This window comes from Eimeria maxima, genomic scaffold (assembly GCF_000499605.1).
Source record: "Eimeria maxima Weybridge genomic scaffold, Emw_scaff123, whole genome shotgun sequence".
NCBI classification, from domain to species: Eukaryota; Apicomplexa; class Conoidasida; order Eucoccidiorida; family Eimeriidae; genus Eimeria; species Eimeria maxima.
The window spans coordinates 28,032-47,377 of NW_013564234.1; the positions used below are offsets into that span (position 1 = coordinate 28,032).

Sequence of the window (19,346 nt, forward strand, 5' to 3'; positions counted from 1 at the left end):
ATGCACGAATTTCCGCGTGCCGCCCTCGCGGCAGGCAGTGAGCCAAAATGCAACAGCCCACGGACTCTCGTTGCTGCACCAGAGTTGGTGGAGGTCAGCCCGTTAATGCGGTCTTGCATTTTTGGGTTCAACACGCATGTGGCGGAGCTTCCCACTTCTGCTACGGATATTAGGACTGCGGAGTTATCTACATTCGCCACTCAGGAAGCGGAAGCAGCATCTGAAATGGCTGTGCGGCGAGCGCTATTCGCACATCTACCCGAAGAGCTTAAAAGCAATACGTATTTAAACGAGGGAGCAAGCACTCATGGGGACAGATCGCATTCATTGACTCGGACACCGTCCACAGACGTACACCGTGAAGATGCACCTGGCTGGGCTCAAGGCGGGGAATCTCGGCCGCAGTTTAGTGGAGTCCTGCCTTCTGAGCTGCGCGCACGGCTGGCGGCCTTGAGCCATGAAGTCGCCACCCGACAAGGAGATTACCCGGATTCGCGTTTTACTTCGAAAACAGCATGCAAGAGGGGGCGTCATGCGACCCGAAGAGCACCAGCTGCGCTGCATGCCTCATCTTCTAGTGTGTTATCTCAGGCCATTGGCTGCAGTGGTTCGCCACGCAGTGCGAACCCACCAGCCACTCCCACCTCTACGGCAGACAAGACGCCTGTGCTCCCGAGTCCATGCGACGTCAAGTCTAGTGACGCACGGAGCCCTAGGGTGTCCGAGGATGGCGTCGGGCCTGATAAGGGAGCCCTGTTGCAGGCACTAGGCATGGCTATTCAAAAGTTTGATGATGTAAGCTTCTGCAGCTGCCGAACCTCGGTGCATTGTTCTATGTTTCCAGTTTGTCGTAGTGAATTGCCACCACCCGCTGCTTATTGCACCCTAATGTAGTAGTGTTTTTTTTCGTTGCTGTGGCCGTTCTTCTGGTTCAGAATGACATTGGAGAGCCCAGCGGCACTTCTTCTGGCGGATCAGGCTTGTCGGCTCCGCCCGCAACTTTATTTCGCGGCGGGGAGGATGGCTGCGACAGTAGCCTTCACGCCAGCGACGTCGCAGCTTCACTTGAAGTCTCGGACGTTGAGAAGGATGCCTCGGCAGCTGCTGCACCTTATTTCTGTGGACCTAGCTTTGCGTTGCCCCACACAGCGAATGGCGCTTACCAGCATCTAGATGACATCATTGAGCCTGTGCGAAGCTGGGCTTGCATTGGGGACAAGCCGACTACTACAGGGAGTGCTGGTAGTGGCGCAGTACGGGTAGGCGTGTTGCCCAACACAGATCACGGCAGACACAGTGATACCAAGTGCGGATTAGCACTTGGTTTTTCTAGTGATCTCGTTTTTGCCGCAAGTAGCATAATCACTTGTTATGGTAGTTACGTTCTCCTTGTAGATGTGCCGTGCGGTGCAGCTTCCACCGGATGCCGGAGGTGTATTTGCGGAAGTTCAGTTGACAATCTTGACACTGATCGAAGACCTTCATTCTGCAACGTGCTGCTGTGCTGCCGCCTCAAGCCAGGAACCGTGTAGTTGTTGCATTGGGGCGTCTGTCTTGCTGAAGAGCAAGTGGATGAACAACGCTGCGCTCCCTGCAGTGCTACTGGATGCTGGGTCTTGTGGGAACGCTGTCTCGGGAGGGGAATGCACCGAAGCCACATCCCAGTTGCACACAGTCCCACGTGCTAGGAGCCTATCTCCATTTCCCGCAAAGCGCTCGCATGGCTCTGGCCCAGACTCTGCAACCTCCTCGTCTGCTGATGAGTGCCAAGCTGCGACTGGGTGTACAGAGCCGCCAACGCGAATTGAAGGCCGCAGTTGGAATTCTCCCTCGTGCCCGGACACTGGTTCTTTGAGCAGTGGGAAGGATGTGGCTTCGCCACGAGCTTCTACAAGGGCAGCTGTCGCAGGCATATCCCAGGACAACGGGCGCTTGCCCCCAGTCGATTGCGATTCGACTCGTGAACGGCATAGCAGCGGAACACCCACCAAGCGTAGTGAAAAGGGTGCCAAACTTTCCCTTCCCCTTACAGGGTCTGCAGGGTGCTCCGATGCACCTCCAGGATCGGGAGTCAATTCCCCCAGTGGCTCAGACAGCGCGGATGGTGTCCGGCCCAAAAGCAAAGGGGGCGGTGAGGAGCCTGTATCCAGTAAAGAGAAACAGGAGGAGTCGCTGCATCTCCTCTTCAGGCACCACGTTGCTGCGGTAACGTGCGCCGATCGTTTTGCGGAGCTCCTTCCATATTGCCACATCTTTAGAGAATGTGTAGGGACATACCGCAGGCCTGCAACCCTGCCGACTCCGGCGCGTCACCTACTGGTGCAGGAGCTACAGATGCTGCGCAGAGATCCGGACCGGCTTCTGATGCGTAATTCATTTCAATGGACTGAAGCAGCTGGAGCAGTTTCATGCCTGGCTGACACAGAGTACGGCGCTGCTGATGCGCCAAATTGTGACCGTACGGATTTGGGGGCAAGCATCTCTGGTCTGAACCTGAACGGAGTCCGTTCAGACGGCCATGCCCCTGACGATGGCAACGCAATTCTATCTTCAGCAGCTTTAGCGGCATCAGATGCTGATACGGGACGCTGTATCAGAGGCAGCGGTGGTTGGGTACCACCGCTGCCACTGCTGGACCCTTCTGTCCTTCTTTGCGCCTCGGGGACGGAGTTGGCTGCTCAGAAGTCTGCGGTATTGAGGATTCTGCGGATGCTGCGCTCATTGGCGCCAACCTGGGCTGCACGTGACGACAATTTCGGGTTTCACTTTAAAGCTGCCATCGCTGCAAGATCACTTGATTCCCTGGAGCTGCAGAGCTATCGTGTCGTTTTTCAGTGTTTGTCTCCGTTCGACGCGAGGGAGTGGTCACGCGACCAGCTTATGGAAGTGCTCAACGACCTCGACTGCATCCGCCTTGCGTATAGGCGCCGCCGGAATCTGAAGGCAAGCATAGCGCGTGTCCAGCGCTTCTTAGAGCATCCTGACGTGGAACCTGCAGGGGACATGTTACATAGTTCTGATGGCGCAGCTGGCCCGCGACATCTGTGGGAGCCAAACAGTGGTGCCTCAGTTGAGACGGGGGACATGGGAAACCCACCACGCGTTGTTGTGCGCGGTGGACGAGATATCAGTTGTGGGCAAGCTGTTCCAAATGCTCCTAGCCCGACGGGTTTGGGGCCCGTCCCCGTTTCTTCGAGGGCGCAACAGGTGGGTTCGTTCGTGCTGCCAATGCCGCACCAGCAACAGCTATCACCCACAAATGGGGGGTCCAAAACATCACCCAGGACGCCTGGCCTCTCGGGAACGTGGTCGGTTGATCGGGAAGCAACGGCTCGCGTGGATGGAGACGGTAGGCTGCTTCAAAAGCACAGCAGTACGAATCAGCATACTTGGGTACGGGGTAAAATGTCGTTGGCTGGGATGGACGTCGACGTAGGAAGTGTGTTGAATTTATGGATAACTGTTCTGCCAGGCAGTGCTGTTACGGGAATTTAAGTGGGCATGGGCTCCATTGTAATTCGAAACATTTTGAAGTACAATTCTTTTCAAACATGTACGTTATTACTTTGTTTGCTTGTCTTCGGTGCAGGCGCAGCTGACCGGCAAACAAACTCTGTTGGTGGAGGAACCTCTGGGGGCGGAGGTTGTGCTGCTCCTTCGGGTTTCGCTCGGAGAGGTCACTCGACTGGTTCTACAGGGGTTGCGCGGCGGAACGCTGGGGCAGTGGCGGAGACGTCTGTTGGAAAAGCTGGGAGCACGAACCTGAATGACTGCCCAGTACGGCAGCAGTATGCCGTTCGGGCAGCGGAATTGCCTAAAATAAAGGGGGTTTTTATTGGCAAAAAACATACGTGCTGGGTTGCACAGTGGAATGACGCCAATGGTACGTCCTCGCCCAGTTCTCAACTCGAGCATTTTTGTAAGAATTGCTGCATGGCCTGCTAACGGACCCAGACATACTGGGTTTTTTCGTGAGCCAAATTTTGTTGCAGGAAGTTTGCCTTGAAGTTTCCTTTTTCACAGGGCTTAGATTGCATTTCCCCTGACATCTTTCTTCTCGCCTCAGGCCAGCCAAGGCAAAGTTGCTTCAACATCAAGCAGCACGGCTTTGAGAAGGCTCGACGTCTGGCTGTTCAGGCGAGACAAACCCTTATGGGGATGGCCACATCCAAAGTCACAAACACTCCATCGACAGAAGCCCAGCGGGCTTCAGCACAACCTGCATTGCCTGAAGCTTCTGTCGGCCGAGAGCAGCCCTCATTGCAGACAAGGCTCCCAGGTATGTGTCGTTCCGAAGGCAGCTGAGCTTGCATGCTAGTGTTCGCAATGAGTTTGCGGGGCAGTTGAGGTAAGGCGTCTATGGGAGAAAATGCAGTGCATCTACGGCAGCTGAGTGCTCGTGAAAAGTGAATCGAAGGAGCAGGCGTGCAGGGTTTGTGGTTTTTGTTTGCCAGATTTGCTCTTTATGGGGGACGCCACTACAGCAATTGCGGAGGCACTTGGGAACCGCGGTATTCAGACGCCGACGGCCGTGCTGCAGCATTCATCTGCCAAGAGCAAACTTGACGGCCTGGGCGCAACCAATGAAGCGCCGGAGATCCAGGGAGCCAATGATGCCCCCGGGGTGAGTGGAAGCGCCAATGTTTTTCGCAGCGTGAATCCCATGCAAGTAAAAGCAGCTGTTTCTGGGACAACTCCAAGGCACTCACCACGTGGGGTGCCGCAACGGCCGGCTTCGTCCGGGTTTCCTTCGGCAGATTGTGTGATGCCTCCTCTTCCAAGAAAGCAGACTATTCAGCAGCATGCGCCGGGTAAGGAACAGATGCCAGTTCCTTCTGCAGCAATTACGGGGTCGCCTATGCAGCAGCAGGCGTTGCTGCAACACCAGCTGCAACAACAGCTTGAAGATCAGCTTCAGCAGTTGCAACAACTACAACAGCAGTTGCTGCAGCACTCTTCTACCGCTCAAGAGACTCCAGCGAGACAACCCCCAAATATGGGGTCTAAAGCTCACCCACTACCCTCGTACTTGAATTTAGGCGACCACTCATCGTCGGCCTTGGCATTGGTGAGCTCTTTGTTAGGGGGCTCAGCCACGGCATCTCTGCGGCTCCCAGGCTTCAGTGACTCATCGGGAGCCCCTTCTCCGCTGCGTTGCCCAGAAGGACAGCAGCGACAGGCTACGACAAAACCGGTATCCATCGATCCAGCGAGCGATCCACAGTTGACCCTGCAGTGTGCGAAGGGTCCTCGTGGGGGCCTCGGGATTCTCGGGACATCCGGTGACGCCGACGGGTCAGTCATTGCCCCTGTTGGCCCTGCAGAGGTGCTGGAAGATGATGGCGTGCAATCCTGTTCAAAGCGGAAGCAGAGATTGCTTTGTGCCTCGAAGCCCGGTAAACGCACCTTGGCTTCCTTAGCAAGGGAATTTCCCTCAGTCGGGGGGGTCACCTACAACGTGAAGGGAGCATGCTGGGAGGTGGCGGTAAAGGGCCGGGAAACGACGAAGATCTTCAGCACCAGGAAGTTTGGCGGCCTAGAAGCAGCTTATGGGGCAGCTGTCATGTGGAAACGCAAGGTTGACCGAGGTGAGCAGGGCGATGATGATGCAGACGGGCCTGAAGGACTGGAGGGCCCAGCAGATGATGAATATCTGGATGAGGCCGATGGCCTTGGAGGTAGTGCCTCCGCAACAAAGTGGGAAGACGGCCTAGGAGCAGACGAACCCGTGAGAAAGCGACTGGTTTGTTCCAAGCCCAATCCTTTAATGAGTTCGCTGGGGGTTGCCATGCAGCAGCAGCAGTTTGGGCAGGCTGCTCCGCCGTCAGTTCACATCACAACATTGGGCGAGAGTCATGGCGTTCAGCACCAGTTGTCGAGGGCACCCAGCGTTTGAGTGCGTTTCCGAAGACGAGCGCAACTTTCTGTAGCTGATGCTTTCAAACGGTGTCGCCGGCCACTGCACTGCGGGTGGCCGCGGTACATTTTGTCAGACATACTAGATGAGTGTTTGCCACTGCCGAATGGCAGTCGGCTTGACAACTGCATCTTTGCCTCGCAGTAGAACATATTTGATGTAGGAACATGCTCTGCCGCTGGCCACTGCGAGGTTGATATTTGCAGCTAATTGGCAACTACTCGAGCGTACAGCACACAGTACAAGCAACACTAAGGGACACAGAAACAGTAGCATAAGCTCGCAAAACTGTATGCAGAATTCTCACATAATGTCGGAAGTCAATGCTCAAAATGGCAGCATGCTGAAAATGGGCCGATCTTCGTCAAAAAAGCAAGCATAGCACCGGGTTTGAACCCCTTAAAAAAAAATTCGGACATATTCGGACTTGCTGTGATAGTCTTCAACGTTGACGAGACCGGCAGCGAGTTGCCCACCGCCATAGCCGATATGTGCAGTACTGCGTCTCACCAGCATGATGGTCCTCCATACGAGGGCACCTGCGCAGTCTGCGGAGGGTAGGCAGGTGTGGCTTTCCCGTGCGTGCTATAACACTTGGGAATGTAGGCAACTGTACATATGGGTGGTTACGTATAAATACTGGCCACAGCCGCTGCTGCCTCAGCGGAAAGACAGTCTCGTGACTACCCACAAAAACGCTCGCTGTCCGTACGGTATGTAGCTCAAAGAATACCACATGTACGCCAGCCACTGAACACAAACGAAAAATACAATGACGAACCCCACCTTTAGGTAAACACTCGACAGCAAGGTTGCCACTAAACTGCCGACAAAGATGCAACTCGTCACGAGGCGTGATCTGTCAGCCATGTTCCGAAACTGCTGAATCGGACCAACAAGAAAGGCAGTCCCTGCCAATCCAATGATGTTGCCAATAGTGTACGTGACAGCGAATTTATTATTTTTTCCCAGCAACATATCGTTGAAGGAGCCTGAGGAGCAAACACCATATGTGTGACGCAACACGCAGTCAGCAGACGCTTATTGGCCATTGGGCAATAACTCTCAACGCACCCAAAGCAAAGCAGAATGGGCCCCGGGTTAGTGGTCCGCATGTCTCCATCTTTCTGGGCTAAGATATTCACAAAGGAACTGTGATTCAACCACTCCCACTGCTTCGACAGCCTCTAAGTGTGCCATCACTCAGAATGAATCTGATATGAGTACGGAGCAACTATACGACACGGCTCACCCATCGACACTGCCGAAAGGATAAGCCCTCCTAGGAAGCACGTGAGCCATCCCAAGATCCTTTCTGTGTTGTTCAGTGGCTCACAGCAGCACCAGGTGTCGGATTCGTCATCATCATCTACGTCTATGTTATTAGGAAGGCCTCTCCTAGAAAACCAACTCGAAGCGCTCCTAGCCCCAGCACGGCGGTCACCCCACGCTGCATCTGCAGGAGGGTGCAGGCTTTCTGAGCTCGATTGCAGGAGACTATCCTGTGGGAGCGAAGGGCGCGTAAGCGGGAGCAAATACTCCATTGTAGCTTCAATTTACCAACTAAAAAAAACCCAGATATCACCGCCAATCGGGGAAGTACAAAATGGCATACACGAACAGAGGATACCTTTCTCAGTGGACACGGTGAAGAGACCACAGCCTGTAGTGGTAATATTCCGGAGACATGAGCAAAAGCTGTTAGCCTTGGGGATAATTCAGCTTCTGAAAGCAGCCCGCTCGACGTTGCAAATTCGGGACTATGCGAATATTCCTACGCTTGTTCTGGGAATTCATGTACCATTCAACGTCCCCCAGACATCCAGGATCCGCGAACTGCCCATGCGACGAGCTGGTTTGCATAAGCTGCCGCTGTACTGGTGAAGCTGCAAGTGCGCTGCCGCTCACGTGGCACACGTCAAAGAGTGACCAGAAACGCCATCCTCAGCTGAGTATAAAAGTCTCTGCTTCTCATTTTTAACAATTTCGGCGAGATTCGAAGCAATGGGCTTTAACTAGTGAGCTGCGCAACGGATCCTCTTTGGGGTGTTGCGGTCAATCCAGCCAACTCAGCAAGTCAGCATCCGCGGCGGCACAGAAGATGGAAAAGTCGAGCTTCCAACCCAACAAACATAATGAAACGACTCTATTTTACTGTTATTTGCTGCCCATATGGGTTATTGCCTTCCTGCAATAACCCAGCTAGTGCTTCGTCCGACTGTCGCTTCTGGGGCTGTGGGCTGGCATGCTGCAAATGGGGCGGCGCAGCGTGGGCTTCCATACTCTGGTATGCGCCGGATTTCTCTCTTGGTGGTTGCATTTCAGGGGCATTTGAACGAACATTCTGTACTACTTTAATTCATGGGCTGCGGGCCACTTACCCCGTCACGAGCAGTGTCTGCAGACGACTGCGCAGAAACCGACTGCCGTTTGCACGCCGCGCTTCCCCAGCCCGCAGGCCCTTCCATTGGGAGTTGAAAATGTCCACCCGCCTCGTTTTTCGCCGCCACAACCACTATAATACCGCCTCTAACCGTGTGAGGCGCGTGAAAACCCCAGGCGCCAAGGTCGTCTACCTCAATGTCCGCAAGCAGGCTTCTCGCCAAAAGTGTGGGGGATGCGGAAGGCTCCTTCCTGGAGTAAGAATTTCCACTTTTATTCTGTGACATCTGCGTTTTTACACCAAAAGTGCATGGATATGCTTGTATTGTGCACTTATGAAGCTTCCATCCAAACTCTGAGGGGTAGCAGTCGGCCTTCAGCGCCCAGATCGTTACGATCACGGACTTGCTGCTGCGTCTCCACTTATATCCATTCGTGCCGTGCTCGTGAAGCACACAGAATCCCTCCTGATGTTGCCAGGGAATCATGAGCTGTAACTGCCGCCGATGGTTCCGTACCGTGGGGGCTGCTTGGGTGTAGCGTTTTCATCTGTTCGAAGAAGATAATCACAACAAGTGTAGGTGGTTGTGTCCTGTTGTTGTCGTATGATAATGTCATCCTCTGTGTTTTATTTTAATCCAGCTGAAATGGTCTGCCATTGTTTTGAGCTATCTGTGCAGATCCCTGCCCGTCGCCCACCCCAGTTCAGACTCTTGAAGAAGCGTGAAAGGACAGTTAACCGCGCTTACGGAGGCACCCGCTGCCACTCGTGCGTGCGCGAAAAGTGGGTTTGGTATCAGTGTTGATTTATACCATGCTTTCGTTCCGACACTTTATAGACAAGTACCTTCAATTGCACAGTTCAGTGCTGCTTTCCATTGCTGATAATCAGGTTACTCTCCTGTGACCCACTGACTTTACGCATGCAGGGTGCTCCGTGCTTTTCTTGTTGAGGAACAGAAGTGCGTGAAACAAGTCTTGCAAGTTAAAGAAAGGCAAAAGAGGGACGAGGTGAAGACGGAGAACAAGAAGAGCAAGAAACGCTCAACCAAGTAATCGCCAGTTCAGCCATAGGTTGAATGACTGTTGCTGAAGGGCATTGCGGCAAAATGCTAATCCGCAAAATTTCTTTAAACAACAACGATCCTTACTCTGGTGTTGCGTTGAAAATGCGAATTTGAATTTAGTAAAGTTGTACAGCAAACCCCACATAGCGCAGCCAGTTACAACTCTTAGGTATTGTGGTGTGTAAGCAGTAGTGAAGTTGAAGGCGGTTCTCGTTACAATATGGAGAACCAACGGTATATACAGGTAGTGTGTAGTGAGCGAGTTTGACTATAGTGGACAATACATAGGACCGGTAGTCTATGTAGTCTGGAGGGGTGGCTCAGGGGGGAGCGGTTCGTGGTATGAGTTACCAGAGGGAATTGGAACGATCCCCTTTAAGAAGACTAGTGGTATCCAAACTTCACGGTCTCGTAGCTTGCTTGGACAGGCGCGTCCCTTAGGACAACGGCCCTCCCCCTCGGCTACACTAGGGTTGTTGGGCACAAAGCACTAGGGTCGTTGGGAGACCCCAATTGCCGTTGCAACAGAATAACAGTAAATGCTTGTGGGGGCGAGTGGTTTGTGAACAATGGAACTTGTCGTGTAGTTGGCCCAGGTTGTAGCCGTTGGGGCTGGTGAGGCCGATGGCAGCAGCGGCCAGTGGGACGACTAAGGGAAGCCGATGGTAGTTAGGGTCAAATTTAATAACTTTAGCTGATATACCAGTATTTGGGCATGTGTGGTGCCTTCAAGCACACTCAGCTTTCATTTTGCGCAGGCTGTTCGGTTGTAACTTCCTGTGCCGTTGGGGGGCCCTCCTGGTAGAAGGTGCCGTCTGCTTTAGCAAGAGTTCAATTACTTTATGTAAATTCGAACGGCGACATATGTTTTGAATTTTCAGCATGATTCGCGGCGCAGCCGGGAGGCTGACTGTGCAGGCCACGGCGTCGAAACAGCAGAGCTTGGCAACAGCCCTTCAGTGTTACTGCCGCAGATGGACTATTGGAGGTACCATTACTACGCTGCCCAATGCAACTGTTCGCCGCTCACTGACTACTGCAATCCCCTCGATAAGAAACCATCGCTCACAACACAGTTCTGAGTGGATCCGCCGTCATATTACAGATCCTTACGTCCAGCGAGCGCAAGAGGTACTGAGCTGATGCTTTTGTGCATGCCCCAACCATTAATCTTCTGAGGCTTTTCCAGTACATTTAGTTGGTTGTGCCCACATAAACCTACATGAACACCCCAGACACATCAGCTTTCCGAGGGCGATGCATCTAGTAACAGTAGCTTTTCAGTGAGAGCGCTTAGGAGAATAAGCTTACCCCTGTGTGATGCAGTGTGACTACAGAAGTCGTTCAGCGTTTAAGTTGAAGCAGCTTGATGACGAATATCTTTTTCTAAGGAAGGATCGCGTTGTTCTTGACTTGGGGTGCTACCCAGGAGGATGGTGCCAGGTAGCTGCCAAGCGCTGTCTGGTGCCAGGACACGAACCAACAGATCAACCCAACGGTGGAGCCTCGACGCCATCAACTTCCCGTGTCATTGGGGTTGATGTCGCCCAGATGGACCCAGTAAGCAGCCCAGCCAGTGTGGCAGGAACCCGGGGTTGCAGAGTGCGTAGATACACAGTACTGGGAGAAGAATACCAGAATGGAGTAACGTACAACTGGACAGGAACTGGAACAAAAGCACTTTCCCGTATTTATTTGGCTTCATTGTAACACCACCATCAAAATTACCTGTGGTTCGCAGCTCTCCAACGTGCAGTTTATTCGGGGGAGGGTTGGCGACGCGAAGACTCTGCATGCGGTGCTGCAAGCACTGGGAGATCGAAAGGCAGATGTTGTGTTGAGTGATATGGCACCGGCATGCACTGGCATTAGGCACGATGACCACTACAATTCTGTGGAGCTTTGCCTCTACGCCGCTGACCTAATGGAGCAGGTATCAGCAGTTGCACTACGAGGACAAAGTAAGCTTGGGAACTTCACAAGTATACATTCAGTGCAGCTGGTGCCGGTGTGCTTGCCTCAATATTGCAGGTTCTGTGCCTTGGTGGGACTTTCGTCGTTAAGATATTCATGGGGAGCGAAACCGGCAACTACAAAACGTATCTTAAGAGCAGGTTCAGTCGCGTTACGTCCGCTAAGCCACGGTGAGGCATTATTTGTGCTCTTATATAAGTATAAAAAATCACTAGGAATGTGTTTGGGGGGCTAGAGTTTATAAAGACCAAGTTATGCTCACTATACAGCAGGCCCACTGCATTCCAAGGAAGACAAAGGCAGGCGCTGACCGCCTTTTCAGCGACCTGCTGGAGACAAAATCGATGCTGCACTCTTTGTTCTATTTAGGGCTTGTCGCCAAGAGTCGCGGGAAATGTATTTCGTCTGCACGGGATTTAAAGGACGAGACAAAATGTCTACAGAGGTACAAATCAAAGGGTCCTTCTCTGCTCGAGAGGGATACGCATAAGGTTCGTGTATCCAGGGGAGAGTTCCAAACGTCTTCACATTTAAAAGTAGTTCCGGCTGATATGCACATTTAAAAGCAGTTCCGCCTGATATTCATATTCACTTTCCTCTCGCGGTTGTTACCACTGTGGAATGAATTTACTTGCGTGCTCGTCCCCAGCACGGCAGTCGACAGCTAGCCATACCTTGTCAGTAAACAACTGAACTCACGGTAAGCCGCAGCATCAGAATGCATGCGGAGCCCATAGTCATAGGATTCAGAACTGTGGGGCTCGCTGTTGCCGCCCTTTTGGCCAGACTACAGCGTGGGTGGTTGGTTGTGTGGGCTCCCCAGTGGCTATCGCTGCTACAGATGTTAGCACAGCCACCCGGCAGCCCGTCTGGGAAAGATATAACGAGATATTTGTCGGTGAGTGTTTTGCCATATTTCCAATCAGGATAGAGTCCTTCGTCGTCTGCCCATAAGTATTAACGCGGGAGCAGGTTGCTTCCTCACGAGGCACCTGAGCACATAAGGCAGCTGGCAGGCATCCGTTACTTACATACTTCATCATGTCCTAGTGCATCTCATTCAGCGCCCAGTAACTTGACAATGTTTAGTTGCGTAGAAAGTCTAGGTTCTCTCTCGCTTACCCGAGCCTGCGCCGGGCCTGACGGTGCTTAGGGTAGGCGCAGACCGGCAAGCTTAGCTGCCCGCTGTATGGATCCTTGTCCGTCCTTCTTCCCGGCCACCACGTACTTCTGGTTCAGCGAGTCGACACTCTCGACTACGCGAAAATAGGCTATCAGGTGCGCTACAGCCGCTGGGTTCTGTCCTGCAAGGGCAAAGGCATGGCTAGCTACGCAATCAACATTTTCCTCAGTAGCATCTTCAACTGAGCTGGGCGGGCCAGACCCTTTTGTCAATGCAGAAGTACGCAGCTTGTTTGGGGCCCCCCGAAATACCATACATCGCAGGGAGTCTCGGAAGGCTCGTACCAAACCAGACATTTCTGAATACGAACGATGTGAAAACGTGACCAGATGCGACCATCCACTGCCTACATATAACCCATACTGCTGCGCACTTCCATCAAATAATGCCGTTACGAAGGGCGAGTGGGCGCACAAAAAAACTTGAGGACTCTGCGTCCCGACTCCCCTTCCCTGCAAGTGTAAAAATGATAAACACTGTATATTTAAACGTACAGCAGGCTTCAGAAGTGGATTGCAGTGTCCACTTATCAGGAAACCCGTTGAGAAAATCAAGCATGCATATGTCGTCCGTCGGCCGCTTCCGGGACGAATGAGCGTTTGGGGAGCCAGCAGCTCTTAGTACCTGTTAATAGTCTTTTTAAAATCTGTTTTGTGCGTTTTTTAAGCCGAAACAATGGGTTGTTTTCTGCGTGGAGAGTGAATATGACTCGTTGACTGCGCGTTGCCGAAGGCGAAATCGACAGGTGGAATAAGCGGCAGAGGGGTCCACCCCATCTCGTACTGTTTCATTGGTTGACGCAGGAATGATGCTGTCTCATCGAGCGATGATATCTGCGGTCGCCTTTACTGTGGTCAGTGCCGTTGGGGCGTCTTTGGGCAGCTGTCTGTAGGCTTGTTGCTGCGGCTCCGCCGAGGGACCCTCGTATCACCCCTTCCTGCTGTGTTCGTGGGCGTGTATGGTTAAGAAGGGGAGGTATGAAAATGCAAGCGACCGGCGGGGAGGGCACGGCAGACCCAGCGTTGAATGTGTCAGTGGACACTTCCCAGGAACTGTCGTCAGGTTTTGTGGAGTGCCAACGCAATGGCGATTTTGAGAGGGAGGGACTGAGCGCCTCTATGGATGCAACTTCCAGCATAGAGCATAGACAGGGGAACTTCAAAACTATCAGCAAGACAACTTCAGCACCGAGAGACGTGGAGCTAGAGTGGGCAGTGTTCCCGGAGTCCAACTATTCCTTCGAGGCCGACAGCACACTGGGAAACAAGTGGGGTTCAGGCTCGGAGGAGGAGCTTCTCAAGAAACGACAAGAAGCGTATTTTCGGGAAGGAACTCGGAGGTCAGTAGCTGCTATTTTTCTAGTACACAGGGCGGAGTACCCCCATGTGCTGCTGCTGTTAGATCAACAGCAGAAGAAGCACAGCTTGTTGATGTTCAAGTACAAAACTTGGCAGAAACCAAGGGAAGTTTTGCACGCCAAACTTGCAAAGTACCTGATCAGACCAGAACAATGCTCCAAACGCAAATGGGTGGCGCAGCAACTGTCAAACGAAGGGCCTGACATGGAAGTGGGCGAGTTCCTAGGCGAGTGGTGGAGGGGCGAGTTTGACGACGACTTGGTCCCCTATCTACCTCCTCATGTCACTCGGCCAAAGGAGAGGGTTCGCGTACATCAGGTAGGCCGTGAAGTGGAAAGAGTGAGGCCAGTTGTTATATGCATGTGAATATGCCGAGGTACGCAGCAACATCACGTGCCGACGTGCGTTGCTGGTGGGGTCTCTTGTGCTACAGGTACAGCTCCCACATCGTTGTTCTTTTCGCGTCCCTATGGGATTTTGCCTGACTGTGGTTCCCATCTTTGAGCTCTGTTGTCAGCGCGTTGGGTTGGCAATCAGCGGCCTTTCTCACCTCCTCGCGCGCTTCAGCATTCGCCTTATGGTCCCTACTCTGGACAGGTACGAAGCTGAAACATCAATGAACCATGAGAACGAGCCTACAATGGAAGATGCAACTACTAACGGGCATACGAATGGGGTGGCCTCTCGCGCCGAAGGTGCAGGCTCTCAGCTTGGCACGCAGCCAACCTTGTGCAGAGAAGAGGAGCTTGAGTTGCTGCCACCGGAGCTGCAGCATCTCGCAGAGCTTGAAGAAGACAACTAATGCAGCAGTTTATCCTGCAAGCCAATACTTGGTCTTCTATGCCCCAACAGTGCTTTGTACTGCACGGCCAGTGCGTAGACAAGGCCAGTTGCCGTGCAACGTTTTCCTAACTCGAATTTAGGCATATCACCGGGCGACCTGTTTTTGTTCGCTGTGATATATACGCACCTCATAGACAGGGGCGGCCGCGTGGCCGCCGGTTTTGTCCCGTGGCGAGGCGGACGGAATTGTTTCCGGTCTACTGTTGGGCGTTTAGAGAGCTGGTTAGTGTTCTAGCGAGTCAAATATACGCATTCTATTGCTTTCCAGCTGAAGTGCTGACGAGGAGCGTCTTACATATGCCGAGGGGCCTTGCTGTACTCCTTCGATGCAGCACAGTCGGTGATGACTGCTGCAAACTGTAAGCACCTGATGTACTTGCATAATTCAGACTGTCCCTACAGACATGCCTCAGTGCATTCCTGCTTGCATTGCCTTCATTTCGAACGAATTGTGAGGATCCAGATCCGATTTGACCGCTGGACAGCTGGGGGCCCCGACGCATGTAGGATGCCTCCTGGGCGTCTCCATCGGTGGAGCTGCAGCGCAGAAAGCTATTGATGGGAGGTTATTTCTTGTTTTGTTTATCTGCAAAGTGAATTATGTATGTTCTGTCATGGAGGCTGCCCTGAGATGCCACTGGAGCTCAATCGGCAGCATCGAGCATGTGCTGTTCTTGCGTGTCCCGAAGTACTTGTTTGGTTTTCTCGAAAAACGCCGAAATAGGCATCTTGCTGCGTCTCTAGAAGAAAACCAGAAAGTGGAATTTCATGCACTGTGAACTGTTTGTAATTCGAGTCGTATCCCGCAAAACAGCTTCTAATCCCTGGCATTCGGGCACCCTAGCGCGGCATCATCGCCATTCACTGTCCAGTAGGTGCTCCAACAGAAAAGTGTATGCTACATCATCTTTTAGATGATACAATAACGGATGAGGCTGTCTGTTTATTGGTTGTCGTCAGTTCTTCGCAAAAACCGTACGCTGACAGACTCGGGAGGCTCCGATATTACCACGTGCAATTCGTACACTGCAGCCGAATATCTCGTCAATCTGACGACGGAAATCCACTCCTTCACATGCTGCGGAGGGCGTGCAACATTTGAGAACCTCTGTCCCGCCTGACATCTACGCTAGGCGACCAACAACTTGGAATTATATCCGTAGTTGTTTCTGCAGCCAAGCCGAGTACCAGCGTATTCCGTCAATGAGCCCAGGGACAGAAGGAAGCGGCGCTACGTTCGTCAACCTCCTCAAAGAGTTCCCAATCGGCGATCCTACTAGGAGCAGCCAACACGGGGAGGTTACGGAGGAAGTTGTGCGGCCTGCAGTACCGTACACTGGATTGTAGTTCAAACAGGCCATGTTGAGGGTGCTGGACGCTTGGACTAGCTGACAATCAACTCCTTCGCTTCGCGTGAATATACGTCCGTGTCCGCCTTTAGTCTGCCGTCGGCTCATATGTTGTGGACTGTTTGGACAGGATCGAACTATCGGAAGGAGAGTATGGAGAATTTACGGGCTTGTCTCTGCAAACAATTTCGTTTGTTTTCCGAGCACGCGAAATGCGCAACAAAAGCTAGAAATTAGAGCAAACTATGTATGTTCGTTTGAGTCACACATCAGAGGCGACTGACGGCAGCCGTGCGCAAACAAGCCTATTGTTTAACTCAACCAACACTTTGGCACGTACGAAATATAAGGCTTTCCGTGCTGTGATGTGCATTTCCTGGATAATCTTAGGTATACGTGCAATTCAAGCCGATGGCGAACCGCTTTTTTGTCATGCATTTTGACTTGAGCACCCCCAAGAACTCGTCGTTGCGCATCAGTTTGACGAACCTCGTTAAAGAACCAAAGGTCTGCCTTCGATCCCTCAACCCATGAGTTGTCAGGGGTGCCGCCAACAGACGAACGCCCCCAGTAGGTAGTGCTACGTTCCTGTTGTATCTGGAGTGATTTTGAGCTTCCTCCTGCAACGCACAGGTACGAGCTCGCGTGATACAGTACCCCCTCGTGCCGCCATCTCGTTGGGTCCAACTTTGCATACATCTGCCAAGCATCATTGGCCAGTTTACGAAGCTGCCCCCGATGGGGAACACCCTCGTCTCTGTTCAAGTATGCGCCTGCCTTTATCTTCGGGGGCTCTTCGTTTCAGACCATCTTTATACCACAAATGTGAGCCAGATGCCACCCTGGTTACCTCGGTAAAGGCTGTAGCGAGCAGCTATGCTCATTGCAATAAGCACGCAATATCGCTGTGCATGCGGCGTAATGATTCCCTGTCCATTTGTGCTCTGGGTCAAGGAACCCAAGGGATCCAGCGCAATCCCTGCTATGGTGCTTCCTGCAGGACATTCCGAAGCCTCTACGCCTGAAGGAAGTTTCTGGGCTGATGCCGCAGGACCTGCTGCCTTGGGTCTACATACCCATTGGATGCCGTTCTTCAGAGTGCAATCAAATAAGCTGTAGCAGCACAGATCCCAGCACGCCGGAACCTCTTCCTGGTATCTGAGTTGCGCGCTTTCCGTTCCCAGTTCATGTATTCTAATCGCCACAGCATCACTTTGCTTTTCCAACAGCAAAGATATAATTCCCTAGAGCCTAGTTTAGCACGGTGCTTAAGAGGGTTCGTACAATCTTTGCGCCTGTCAGATGGCGACCAGTTGGAGAGCATTTTGGCTTCAGCTGCATCTCTACCCGAGATTCCCTGGAGCGGCGGAGAACAGGCTGAAGTGAAAAGTTTAAATGAATCTCCTTGCGACTCCCGGCGGAGCCAGCTGTTTACTGGTGGGAGGAGGCCAGCCGAAGATGTATTTGGAGTCCGAGCAGTACTGCAGGTAAATACATGTTCTTATGTGCGCTCGCGTTCATTCGGGGGATGCAGGTGCTAATTGCATAATATAGAGAATTTACAATGCGCGCTGCACAGCACTGGGGAGTGCAATATTTAGATAGAGAATGCTATGCTGGTGGCACCGCTCCCCCGCACACGCTCGCCGTGACTGTTAACGTCACGGAAAAATATCCCACTCATATTCACGTACGCTACTTACCAGGCTGAACAAGTCAGCGGCCTGTGTCGGCCAGCGCAACTACGGAAATGTGGGGCAGTGTGGGTAGGAGACTCCAAAATATTTAGCTGCCATTCATCGATTCTACTTTACAGGAACTTAAGAAAAAGTCAGTGATTCCCACTGAACTCCAATCAGTTTTGCAGAGACACCGGATCGCTATTCAAGCGAGCCTTTCTGCCATAAGATGAACTGAAGGTTATTGTCATGTGCGCAAATTTCTTCCCACTGATTCGGAGTCTTGCGAGGGTCGCAGACACATCACGGTGCCTCTTGGGTCACAGCGCAATAATTGAATTCCTTGAGGTGGCCCACGAGGCCCGGCTGGCAGCAACAGTGGAAAACGCGGCCCAACAACCATCGATACGGTGCGCAGTTCAACGGAGCCCTAGGCTAGAAAGCATCGATTTCATCTGTGGCCAACAACCGCAGCAGCTTAGACTTCTTCATTCGGTATTCGAGACCCATGGCGATGAATGGTCACCTGCATGCTCCTAAGAAGTGCACGCACGAGGTAATTACCACGCTAGAACATACTTAGAATCAGCTTCTACTTTCACATGTTTGGCCGTCTGCAGGATTTGGAAACTACCGCCTGTTGAATCTGATAGTGAAGATATCCGGTGCACAGCGGTGAGTTGGAGCAATCTCTACATACACCTCCTTGCACAAATATTTCGACTAGCTTAGACCGTTGGCGAGCACGATCAGCAGTGTTCAGTTCCCCAAGGGCAGGCTTTTCCACCGTTTGCGGCCTCTCCTTACAATTCCAGACACCTTGATCCCTTTTCATAGACGCAATATTGGTGCGTATTCGGCAGTGCTCGGCAGTTTCCGTGACACCATAGTTTGGTAGTGGGCCTTCCAAACATCGCAGCAAATGCAGAGCTTCCAGTAATTCACACCAAACGCACACGTACTTGCTAGTCTAGATGAATTGTAGGCATACATTTTACAGGAGGTCTGCAGTATGAGTTCTGGCATACGACCCCTGCTTAAACTTACTTTTGCAGTGAAGTGTTTCCCCTTTTAATGGTGCTTTCCTTTTTAACAGTAGATAGTACAGTTATCCCTCCATGGATTAAGAGCTACGAGTTGTTGCTGCCCTTGCAGATCCTTCAGTCGGCAACACTCGAGCGTATATCTTTGTTGCGCTTAGACCCCAGGGGCCGATATATGGTGGTAATTTGCTTGAGCCGTTTGGCCACGATCCTAGTTGCTACTTCTTGCTAGCCTAGTCCACCTGAATGCCACGCAGTACTGTGAAGAATCCTGCATACAAACTTGCACAATGCGAAAGCAGTTTGTGCTTAACCACTCAGCTTGTTGGTTCAGACCGCCTTAACCGCCAGCAGCTCCAAGTTTGGGAACTGTATGGCCTGCTGACAACGGGACGCCCCAATCTTCTTGCCCGTCAAGTTTCGGATTTCCAGGTGACTGGCACTTACTCTCCACACACTTACTCAACGCTAGTTTTCTATAAGATTCATTGTGAAGCAACGCATGTACTTCACCCCTTCTCCCTGGCAAGGATACACGGAAGCCTGTGCGG

At 52.3% G+C, this 19,346-nt stretch overlaps 5 protein-coding genes across 5 annotated transcripts; 4 read left to right on the forward strand and 1 right to left on the reverse strand.

Annotated features, from left to right (window-relative positions):
* Positions 1-5,896, forward strand: EMWEY_00015550 (hypothetical protein, conserved; the record flags this gene model as incomplete). The annotated part of the gene is made up of 6 exons (XM_013479583.1): positions 1-795; positions 936-1,259; positions 1,414-3,349; positions 3,590-3,777; positions 4,024-4,279; positions 4,455-5,896. 6 exons carry the CDS (start codon positions 1-3, stop codon positions 5,894-5,896), a joined length of 4,941 nt encoding a protein of 1,646 aa, XP_013335037.1.
* Positions 5,897-6,316: 420 nt separating this feature from the next.
* EMWEY_00015560 (hypothetical protein, conserved) lies at positions 6,317-7,461 on the reverse strand (the record flags this gene model as incomplete). The annotated part of the gene is made up of 3 exons (XM_013479584.1): positions 6,317-6,456; positions 6,811-6,909; positions 7,170-7,461. 3 exons carry the CDS (start codon positions 7,459-7,461, stop codon positions 6,317-6,319), a joined length of 531 nt encoding a protein of 176 aa, XP_013335038.1.
* A 936-nt stretch (positions 7,462-8,397) lies between these two features.
* On the forward strand, positions 8,398-9,355 carry EMWEY_00015570 (ribosomal protein L34, putative; the record flags this gene model as incomplete). The annotated part of the gene is made up of 3 exons (XM_013479585.1): positions 8,398-8,556; positions 8,980-9,083; positions 9,229-9,355. The coding sequence occupies 3 exons, from the start codon at positions 8,398-8,400 to the stop codon at positions 9,353-9,355; spliced, it is 390 nt and encodes a 129-aa protein (XP_013335039.1).
* An 893-nt stretch (positions 9,356-10,248) lies between these two features.
* EMWEY_00015580 (ribosomal RNA large subunit methyltransferase J, putative) lies at positions 10,249-11,830 on the forward strand (the record flags this gene model as incomplete). Its single annotated transcript, XM_013479586.1, has 5 exons — positions 10,249-10,497; positions 10,693-10,926; positions 11,108-11,299; positions 11,398-11,510; positions 11,710-11,830. The coding sequence occupies 5 exons, from the start codon at positions 10,249-10,251 to the stop codon at positions 11,828-11,830; spliced, it is 909 nt and encodes a 302-aa protein (XP_013335040.1).
* Positions 11,831-13,506: 1,676 nt separating this feature from the next.
* On the forward strand, positions 13,507-14,683 carry EMWEY_00015590 (mRNA cleavage factor-like protein, putative; the record flags this gene model as incomplete). The annotated part of the gene is made up of 2 exons (XM_013479587.1): positions 13,507-14,199; positions 14,315-14,683. The coding sequence occupies 2 exons, from the start codon at positions 13,507-13,509 to the stop codon at positions 14,681-14,683; spliced, it is 1,062 nt and encodes a 353-aa protein (XP_013335041.1).
* Between the last annotated feature and the right edge of the window lie 4,663 nt (positions 14,684-19,346).